We start from the raw sequence: 11037 nt of genomic DNA, 5'->3' as shown, positions 1-11037 counted from the left end.
AAGACAGGGCAGTTAATATACTTATGCATATTGAGATGTGTATTTACTATATAGATTTAAATGTTTACAGTTAATAGAATTGAAATATACATTATATAGTATCAACATTTATGTTTTTGTATGTGAATTACAGCTATATAGCCAGATCCTTACCTGATGTAAATGTGTAAATGAAGTCAACAAAGCTATGCCAATTTATACCAATTGGCTCATAAGATATACATGTGTTGTTCATATACCCCTAATCACATGGAAGGTACTCATACTGTAATTAGAGTTGGTCAGAAAATAGGTTTTCTTTCTGATGAAAATTTTGATGAAAATGAAGGGGAAAAAAAAAAAAAAAGGTTTTCCATGGAAAATTTTGACTTTTCATCAAAAACACCCAACTCCAAAATCTTCTCTGCTGAAAACAGGGGAAATTTTGCAGTTTGAGTTTTTGTTTGTTTGAATTTTTGACAAAAATAAAAAATTTTCCACAAAAATTAGTCTCTTACAATTAAAAATTTACTTTAGTTAAATACCTGGTTTACACACACACACAAAACACAAACAGATTGGATGGTAAAATTTCAACCTGTTAAAAGTAATGGGTACCAGTATAAGAACTAAGGCTTGTCTACACTGCCATCTAGTTCAGACTAAGGAAGTGTGAATAGCAGTGCACGCCATAGTACTGCATTGTAGCTCCCCTGCATGGATGCTGTGGATGCCAATTTAAAAATCCAGAGTGGAGGACTACAGTAGTGTATTAGCTTTACCTGGTCTATTAAAAATACAGTACAGAGAACTGTATATACTATGCACCTATGTATTTAAGATGTCTCAAATAGACACATGCTCTGGCCACTTTTGCTAATATAGTTATTAATTATGTGTCATTGATATCAATAGGAATTTTGCCTGAGTGAATGCCGAATAAGATACGGATCTGGTAAAGCACGTAAGCATATGCTTAACTTTAAGCACATAAGTAGCCTCATTAGTGGGACTACTCATGTGCTTAAAGTTAAGAACGTGCTTAAATGCTTTCCATGATCCAGATTTAAAGAGCAAAGGCCAAATCCTACTCACTTTAGTCCTGCAAGGAGCCCCATTGACATCAGTGGGACTCCGTTCATGAGTAAGGACTATTGACATGACTAAGTGTGGCCAGAATGGGCTCTCTTGGTTGTAAGCTCCTTGAGGCATACACTGTCTCTTCCTCGTACTGTCCAGTGCTGCGCATACTAATAGCGTTCAATCAATAATACCAGTGACTATCCAAACAAGCTTACTAATTCTTCTTTTTCCCACCCCTCCACAGATGTTTCATCTACTCTTTGTCCTACTTGCTTTATTTTCCCTTGCAGTCCCTTTGGAAGCGAAGTGGAAACTGAGGGAGAATGGTAAGCTGTCTGCATTTACTGACAACCTACACTGGTTGAATATTTAAAAACAAATGTACTAACAAATTTATTTGTGAATAAAAGCAGAGTTTGGTTAGCTACAGTTCATGGGCTCATATTCTTAATTTTTCATGAGTATTTAGATAATATCTGGGTGTTCATGAAAATATATAGGAGTCTCAAAAGTTTCATGATGATTATTCATTTGAGAATTCGCACCAGAAACTGCCTTATTCCCTATTCTCCCATTTCAAGAGTTTCAGTCTTGCAATCAGGAAGCTGAAACAACATCATCTTGTGACTTAGGTGACAACCCACAAACAAGTAATGGATGGCAAATAGTCAAAGTGAACATTTCACCAAAAAAAAAACCCCAAGGCCTGAAAACTATTCATCCAAGCAATTCAGCAAATAACTCTGAATATGAATTCATTCAAAGAAATGCAGAATCAGTAAACAAATTACTCCCCATCTCCCCTCTACCACCTGGAAAAAAAATTGAACAAGAGGAGGCTTAAACAAAGAAAGATCCATGAAGACTGCTTAATGAAGTTTTCCTAAATAGTTTCATAAAGGGAAGTTTTTCCCTACCCGGAACAAAGGGCTCCACAGAGTGACTGGGGAATATTCACAGGGTCATGACTATCTGTTGGAGGTCCTGTACCTCTGCTCTGGGATCCCCTGTCCCCCAACAGCTACTTCATTGGGACCATGCTGCAAGGGCAACCAGATTTTCTGCAAGAAAAATGAATGCAGCATCAGGCTGTGGGGCTTTAGGAGGGGGAAAATACATGCTCCTGGCTTTCCTTTGCCCACCTGCCCCCTCCACAACCACAGATCCCTCACACTGCAGAGATCTCTCTATGGAATCCAGCAGAGTGCAATACTACAGTGTTGCTTCTCCCCTCATTCTGTCAGCAAAGATTGAGATCCATATGCAGAGGGGAATGACTGGGCCCTCTGGGCCTTGATTTTCCTCTCTGTGAAATGGGGATAATGACATTATCTGCTTCGCAGGACTGTGACTTTGTCAAATTCTCCGAGACCCTGGAATGAAAAAATCACTTCCAAAGTGAAAATAACTTCTATTGCTCGTGATGTTTTGGATGCATTTCATATTTACATATAAAACATGGAAATCTTAACTATGGTTACCAAGAGACACCTGGGCCGGACTCTGTTGTTATCCATGCTAATGGGGTTTTGCTAGTGGTTTCAAGGACAGCAATGCAGGGCCTAAGATGTAGTTTGATTTTACCAGCACTTTAACTTGACTAACACCCAACATTTATTTCCCCATAGTTTATGTCATAGAGTCAGAGTGGACTCAGGAGGCACCACCTGAAGAAGTGGAGCTCACCTGTGATACATCTGAAGACCAAGCTCAGTCTGTCTACTGGATGAAGGATGAAGAAAAAAAAGGAACTGGCAAGACATTGACCATTACAGTCAAGGAATTTCCAGATGCTGGCAACTACACCTGTCAGAAAAGTGAAACCCAGATTTTAAACTACTATTTTTTCCTTGTTACTAAAAAAGACTCAAGTGGGCAAATATCGAAGTCTATTCTAAAAAGTTTTAAAGGTAAGGTAATGGGGCAAGGTAAGGTTATTTCCATGTACAGTGTGTGCTATAGCATTGCAAAGAAAAGGGAGTTCACTGGAAAGTTGCTCTGTGCATGGCTAATGAGATGGATTATAATCTTTAGCACAATACATCTTCAAAGGGCTCTTCAGGCAATAAGGAGCAAATAATGCCCTCTCATATGGGGGTGCAGAGCTCCCCATGTGCAGCAAACCAGGGCGGATCTGATAAGCAATGCAGGAGCAGGATTTGGGGAGTCCAGCTTTGTATGGGGCTCCTATATGCTATCACAAAGGATGAGTTGGGACTATGACATTACAAGAATCTTTCGACCCTTCCCATATGGAGTGGAGAGTAGTAGGAATGCTGACGCTACTCTAGACTCTAGGCTGGTGCGGCAACTCTGGAACAGCTTAACACCATGTGTGGGTGTGGTGGTGGGAATGGGGGGCGAAGGACTATTCTTCTCCTTTGTCCTTCACAGCTCTCATCAGTGCCCAGCTAAGTCATTTAAAGTGGGTGCCGAGAACAGCATTTGCCCCTAACTAATTCATCTTCATAAAGCAGAGGTTATGTGTCAGCCTAAAACAGTGGCTGAGCCAGGATTAAAACCCAGTAGTTTGGGCTCCCAGGCTCATGGTTAGCAAACTGTACAATGGTACATCTCCCAGAGTAAGGTATCATCTTATTTCTTTCTTTTGGGCCACTAAACATTTTTAGGAGGATGGAATCTCTTCATTTATAGATGTTATTCCAATCCTGAGCATGCTAACGCTATCTTTGAAGTGTGTCTCAAACAGCCCTCTGAGCAATTTGATGGACAGAGAAATGAAATAATTTGTTGAAGACAATTTTTTTAAAAATAGTTGGGAAATATCCTAGAAAGCAAAACCTATAAAAGAAGTGAACAAGCTCCAGGAAAAACAATGACAACATAATCCTTAAGGGTCATGTTTGGACACCTGTAAACTTCCAGCAGCTATTCAACTGACATGTATATATTACACAGTGGTTTTCCTGGGAATGGAGTCAATACCTGCTGGAGGATTTTTTTTGTAGAGTTACAGTTTTATCTTCCTGGTCAAACCATCGTTTTAAAAAAATCTAATTTTCTTCTCTTTCAATCTAGAGCCAAACAACAGGACATTTTTAAAATGCAAGGCAAAGAATTACTCAGGGATTTTCATATGCTCATGGAAGACTGAAAATGAGAGTCCAAATGTAATGTTCACAATCAAAAATCTTAAAGGGTAAGAGCTTGTACTTTCCTTAGCCACCTCATTCAGTTAATAAGGCCAGAATATCCCTCTGTGTCAGCACGTGGAAGGGATACTACAAATATGGACTGGCCGCCCACCATAGGAACTGCACAGGGGGAAGGCCACTTCCACAGTCTGAGGACATGGACCAATGCATTGGACATCCTCTGCAGCACAGTCCCTTGTAGTCCCACCAAATTATTGCATGGAAATCTGGTCAGGAATTAATATATCTTAGAAGTGTAAGAACTCCCATTGGATCTTAACTTCAAATGCTGCAGTGCAGCCACAGTGACTAAAGAGCTGGTCTACACTGCACAGTTAGGTCGACGTAAGGCAGCTTATGTTGACATAATTATGGCGGTGTCTACACTACAGCCTTCCTCCTGCTGATGTAAGTGTCCTACTACACCAACATAATAACTCCACCTCCATGAGAGGCATAAGGCTTATGTTGGTGTAGTCAGGACGGCACAGTGTCTGTGTAGACACTGTGTCCTTTACATCAGCTGTTGGCCATCTTGTCAATTTCACGGCAGGAGCCCAGCTGCCCTCTGCTTTCCTGGAGAGCTAGAGGGCTTCGAATCCTGATCCCAGCTTGGAGCCAGGGCGAGAAGCCTGGGCACCCCTCCACCCCTAGCCTTGCCTGATCCCCAATGGGAGTGGGGCAGCCTTGTCCATTTAAATTGCCCGGTTCCCAGAGGGGACCAAGCAGGGAAGGGATGGGCCTGAGAAGCCGGGGAAGCTGGACCCTGCTCCCTGGGGGCAAGAAGCCCAAGGTAGCTTCCCCTGGGTCCCGGTGGGGAACAGGGAGGGGAGAAGCCCCAGTGGGAATGGAGCTGGGGGAGCAGCCCCTCGGGAGCTCGTAAGCCTGTGGAGCAGACAGGCTCCTGACAGGGAGCTGCCAGCGGAGCTGAGAGAAAGGGCTCTCTGCTCCTCAAACTGCCCCCCTTAGGGCAGTGGAAGAGCTCCTGGTGAGGACGCACACCACTGACCCAAGGAGGGTAGCGTGGATCTTTATGTCGACCTTTATGTTGCGAGTATAGACATACCCTCAGTCAGTAGAACTGCAGGTACCAAGGAGAGGTAATTCAGCTAGACATAGAAGCAAATGATCTTGCTTGGTCCTTCTCTCCAGATCCACTGGCTCTGTGGGGTTGGCAGGCCAAATTCTATATGCCCATGGCATTCTCCCTGCCAAAGGAATGCTCTGAGGGACCCCGAGGAGAATACTGTGAGGGGAACCTCTTGGGGATTTCCTATCTCCCATCTCCCTTCCATGGCGTTTCTCCAAGGCAGGGACTGGTCTGGCCCAGGGTTATTTTTATTTGTTAAAAGAGAAAATAAGTGCAAAGCATATTTTGCTGGGTACAAAAACACAGTCAAATTCAGGTAGCACTGTGTAGTGTTATTTCTTATGGAAACATATTAAACTTCACTCCTTTCCTCCAACTGGGTTTGGTAAAGGGGCTGAAGAGTGAAGTTAGATATTAGGCCCTCTACACTACTGAATAAGTAGTGGCATTAAGGAAGACAATGACACACATTGTCTTCAGTCTATGCCCCGAATTCCCATTGACATGGGACTCTCATGTACAGAGTCATGCTGTATATGACACAAACTCTATCTTGTCCAATGAGATGGTGTCATTGAAGCATCTGGAAGGAGAACTTTATCCAGAGCTCTTCAACATTTCCATTATCACTGTCTGCTTTGAATTCAGAACTCAAGATGACGTTTCTGGAAATGTGATCTGTGAAAGCCCGGTGCCTCAACGAGCTGGACTAGAGGTGGTGTACACAGTCCATTGTCGGAAAACCAACCACTGTCCATTTGCTGAGGAACACCAGCCCATTGAAATGTTCCTAGAGGTCATTGATGAGACGCAATATGACAACTGCACCAGCAGCTTCTTTATCAGAGATATCAGTGAGTGGATCAGAAATCACCTTCTATTTTTAATTGTATAAAGTCTGCAGTGAATTCAGTGATCCTGAGTGAATGGGTGTTCAGGGACAATGGTGATGATTAACAAATTTAGTGTTCCAACAGTACAGGCTTCCCATACTGCCTCTATGTCACCAGTGTGCCTCAGGCCCAACCTGAGGAAACCACCTCTAGGGCTGAGAGGGATTAATGCCTAGCCCATTATAACTGTATTCTAGGCCTGTAGGCTTCCCTCCACTTACAGGAGTGGAGGAGAGCAAAATCTGGCAGAAATCTGGAAGAGGTTGAGGAAGTGGATAAGCAACATCTCTGCAGCATGTGCCCCTTCCTTAGATTTCACAGGAGCCCCTTTAGTCCTTTCCATGAACTGGGAGTGCCACAGCACTAGAAGGCCCAGGCAAGTGAAGGCAGAGAATAGCACAGCACCAGAAAGCACTCACGCTTTGTGGCAGGCTCCCCTCTGAAAAGGGCAGCTTCCAAGTGAATAGCAGCACAAGCGCTTGGAGCAGCATTAACCCCAGTAACTCCTGATCCACTCCTGCTCCTCAACACTGCCAAGGCGAGGGGGATCTTGGGGTGCATAGAGATAGGCAGACCAACAGGAAAGTTGCTGCTGAGGTCATCATGCTGCCATGGGGGAAGGGAAGATGGCCAGCCCTCTCTGGAGAAGCAGAGCCTCTGCTAAATTAACACTTTCCTTTCCTGTGCATTCTAAAGGACGGCAGGGTTTGAGGCTGGGTCCCTTCCCTTTGCCCTCTGCAGCCCACTAAATCCCTCCATCCTGGAAGGGGTCTTATAAGGGGAGCTCTGTGAACATAATCCCTCTTCCACAGGAGGGCACAATATAAGCCTTAAACCTCAAGCACACTCTTGCCTAATTTGTTATGGGCTCCAACAGCTGTTTAACTTAATAACTGGTACTAATAAAGCCCAAACAGCTGAGACTGTGGAGCTAATGAATGCTCATGGAGTCTTTATTTTCTCTTGCAGTAAAACCTGACCCACCGAAGTGTGAGCATGTGGTCAAAAATGACACAGTGACCTGGAAATACCCCAGTACATGGAGCACACCAGAGTCCTTTTTCCCTTTGACTTTTAAGGTCAAAACGGAAGATTCAAAACCTCACAAAAACAAGGTATTTGAGGCATTTGTAATGGGGAGCTCTCATTACTCTTAGTGTGTGTAAGATTCTGTCTTTTAAGAACTTGATTCACTTCCCAGTTCATCTACATCCAAGTAACATAGATCGAAGCACTGTGAAAACAGATTGGTCTCTGTATTTCAATGGCAGGTTCAGTGATTCCTGCATGTATCTGACCCAATCCTGTTGTCCTAACTCAAATTACCTAGTGATTTGAATAAGGAACTTTGTCTGAGTAGGGCGGGAGGGTTGGTAGTATGGAAAATGATTTGGGAATGCAAAGTTCCCTGTTAATATAGGGTATTATTAGTATTTAGTGATGTATTTCCACTGAAACACCCCCATGGCCATTAATTACAGTTCTCAGTCATGTGCTTGTAGCCTCAAAGTTTTTATGATATAACTCTCTAAGTCATCCTGTAATCTATGTTATGCTTTCCTCTCTTAACCTCCCTGCCCAACCCAATCATTTGCTTCACCTAGCTGCTAAGTTGTAAGATCTTTGGGGCAAGGTCTCTCATAAATTATACGTCTGTGTGACATCTCTGGGGCTCTAGCCTAGTTGAGGTCTCTAGATGCTACCCTATCATAAATAAATAAGACTGTTATTGACAAAATTTTCCAAACAACACCATAGAAGTCATCTAATCTGATAGGTCATCTCTCTACATATGAAATATAATTATTCATTTTACATCTTTGCTATTTGCCCAAACTTCAGATCTCATAGTTAGGGATCTTTCTGACTCTGAGACACACTCAAAGCGAGTGCTCTCCTTCAAGATTATGCCAAGATGATAATATCTACTGGCTAGCAAGAAGAGCAGATCTTTATAGCGAGATGGAGGGAGGAGCCATATTAGCACGAGAAAAGAGTATCTGTTGACTCAGGATTAGGCTCTGTGGATCCTGAACTGGAGAAAATCCACAAAGTTTTCCCACACTGAGGACAAAGACAGCCTTATTTCTGCCATACTGAGTTGCATGCAGCACAGTGCACAGTTTAGATTTGCGCACAACGGCCCTGGCTAATAGGGTAAAGAATCACTTACTCATGCTCACACACTACCCAAGAGGCTGGGGGATACTTTAGTCTTTACCAACTGCTTCCCAATTACCAGCAGCATGTTATTAAGTAGTACTAATTTTTAAAAAGTCATAAAATAGATTTGTTTCCATTGCTAATGCACACTTGTGGGTTAAACGTCAACAACGTGGCAACTTGCCCACTTGGTAACACAGCACATCAGCAGAGCTGGGAAAAGGGCATCTCACCACCTCTCCCCCATCTTCTGACTCCTGATCCTGAGCCTTAACCACAGCTCTGCTATCTCGTGATGTAGTGACTTTCTTGCGCTGTACACAAGGATTCACTATACCCAAAAAAATAGTAATACACACTTGTGGCTACAATTCACTTAAAAATAATTGATTGGGAAATACACACAAATCTGTAATATAGAAGTATTAAATGAAATATAATTATATAAAATATTCAAAGAAATATAAATTGAATATTAAAATGAAAGTAAATTCAATCAGTAAACTAAGGGCCTGTTTCCACACTCCCATTAACTTCACTTACAATCGAACCCTTTGAGAAGAAGTGAAGAGATTAATAAAATAATATCCATGTGGGACTGAGAGTATGGGTCTACACTATGCCTGATTTATCCCCACGTTGCAACTAACATTTACCAAAGCTTATAATAGAAAATAAAGGAACCTAAACGATACTTATTCCACTTCATCAACAGACCTGACATGTAAAACCACTACTTTGTCAAGTAAAAAATGAAGAAACTGCATACCAGCAGATGGAGCCATCTCCTTAGTTATTGTTCTTGTCACCGAGGAAGGGCCTCATTAAAAATATACAGGGTGCATGCTAGCTTTAGAAGTGCTCTTTGTAGCAGCTGCACGTCCACCAACAGAAATCAGATGGTGTAAGGACCTGCCAGGGTATTTCAGATCAGTTTGATTCTACTTGTAATACTTTTCTTTCTGAAAAAGTTTCCTCTTTGTTTTGATGCGGTAGTGATAACTTATATGAGCACATTTTCATTTTTGTCATAAGATCAACTAGATTACTTTAACTTGATGTTTGAGTAACTTCTGCTCGACTTCCTACCATCTATTGAATGGACTGTGTTTTTGTTCATAGTCTTATGATACTGATGAACAGTTCATTCACTTGGCAATGATAAGCAAGAGCAAGATCTACGTTCAGGCGAGAGATCGATATTACAATTCATCTTGGAGTGACTGGTCACCCTGCAGGTAAAGCTCAAATGCACCATTTATGACAGTAGCAAAGGTGATTTTTTGGCTAGGTAGAGCAAGTGGGGCTATACTAGCTTATTTTTCTCAAATATTGGTTTCCTTTGTCTCTTACAAATGCCCTGTTTGTGGTCTTGAGTGAAAGAAGTTTTTTGAAATATCTTTGAGGGAATGAGAGTCTGTATAAACATGTGACTACAATGTCCAGCACAGGCTGTCATTCTTTTTCTCAGAAATCCTTGGATAAATAATTAGAATTCTTTTACACTAGACAGGAAACATATATCGAGGGTTCACCTGGAACTGTTAATGATTAAAAGTGCTCTATGCATAGAGGTATTTGTACTGTGTCCTTCAATGAAGTATCTGAGTATATGACTTCTGTTAATGTAACCCAGTGATTCTCAACCAGGGGCACACGTACCTCTGGGTGTACACAGAGGTCTTCCAGGGGGTACATCAACTCATTTAGATATTCATCAAGTTTTACACCATGCTACATGAAAAGCACTAGTGAAGTCAGTAAAAACTAAAATTTCAAACAGACAATGATTGTATACCCCTCTATATACAATACTTTGAAATGTAAGTACAATATTTATATTCCAATTGATTTATTTTATAATTATATGGTAAAAATGAGAAAGAAAGCAATTCTTCAATAATAGTGTGCTGTGAAACTTTTGTATTTTTACATCTGATTCTTGTAAACAAGTAGTTTTTAAGTGAGGTAAAACTTGGGGTACACAAGACAAATCAGACTCCTGAAGGGGGTACAGTAGTCTGGAAAGGTTGAGAACCACTGATGTAATCCACAATGCCAGAGTGTTGATCTTTGTCTTCCTCTAGTGACTGGTCTATATAAGAGGCGTATGAATCTGCACTGCTGGATTTAACAGGGTCAAGTTACATTAGTAAAGTGAACTGGTGTGAGACAGAGACAAACTGCCTCAATCTAGTTATTTTGGGTTCATCAAGGAGTGTTTTCCAGTAGTAATAGTTCTAGGGAGACCCTGAAGTAGAGTTTCTTGCCTGTTCTAAGGGGATTCTAGTTCTAATTATTTCCCCAGATGGTACCGTTTGTTGTGCTCAAAATGGAAGTCACTGTCGTCTTTTGTGAGGCAGGACAAAGATATGGGAGTTATGGCTCCCTCCATGGACAAAAATAGAGCAGGCTGGGGGGAAAAAAATGGAAAAATTCTTTGCAAAAAATTCTGCAGAATTTCCCCCCCCCCCATTTTAATTGTAAAACACATGGACTTCAAGGTATTCAAGCCCACACTCATGCATAGCATGTAAGCACCTGTGTAAATTTGGTCACACAAGTAAGCCCACTGAAATTAAATAAACAAAATTACACCGGTATTTAGTGGCCAGATTTTCAAAGGCATTTAGCTCCTTATAATGCACATAGGCACTTCTGAAAATTTCACCAT

At 41.7% G+C, this 11037-nt stretch overlaps 1 protein-coding gene across 1 annotated transcript; it reads left to right on the top strand.

Annotated features, from left to right (window-relative positions):
- The first annotated feature begins 1306 nt into the window (after positions 1-1306).
- IL12B (interleukin 12B) lies at positions 1307-9605 on the top strand. Its single transcript, XM_067566805.1, has 6 exons — positions 1307-1388; positions 2691-2972; positions 4102-4222; positions 5956-6161; positions 7170-7315; positions 9486-9605. Exons 1-6 carry the CDS (start codon positions 1307-1309, stop codon positions 9603-9605), a joined length of 957 nt encoding a protein of 318 aa, XP_067422906.1.
- The last annotated feature ends 1432 nt before the right edge of the window (positions 9606-11037 follow it).

Source organism: Emydura macquarii, unplaced genomic scaffold, assembly GCF_026122565.2.
Source record: "Emydura macquarii macquarii isolate MOO-44397 ecotype Brisbane River unplaced genomic scaffold, CSIRO-AGI_Emac_v2 contig_2768, whole genome shotgun sequence".
In the NCBI taxonomy this organism is placed as follows: Eukaryota; Metazoa; Chordata; order Testudines; family Chelidae; genus Emydura; species Emydura macquarii.
Note: the sequence above shows the minus strand (reverse complement) of the source record. Positions and strands in the feature narration are given on the sequence as shown.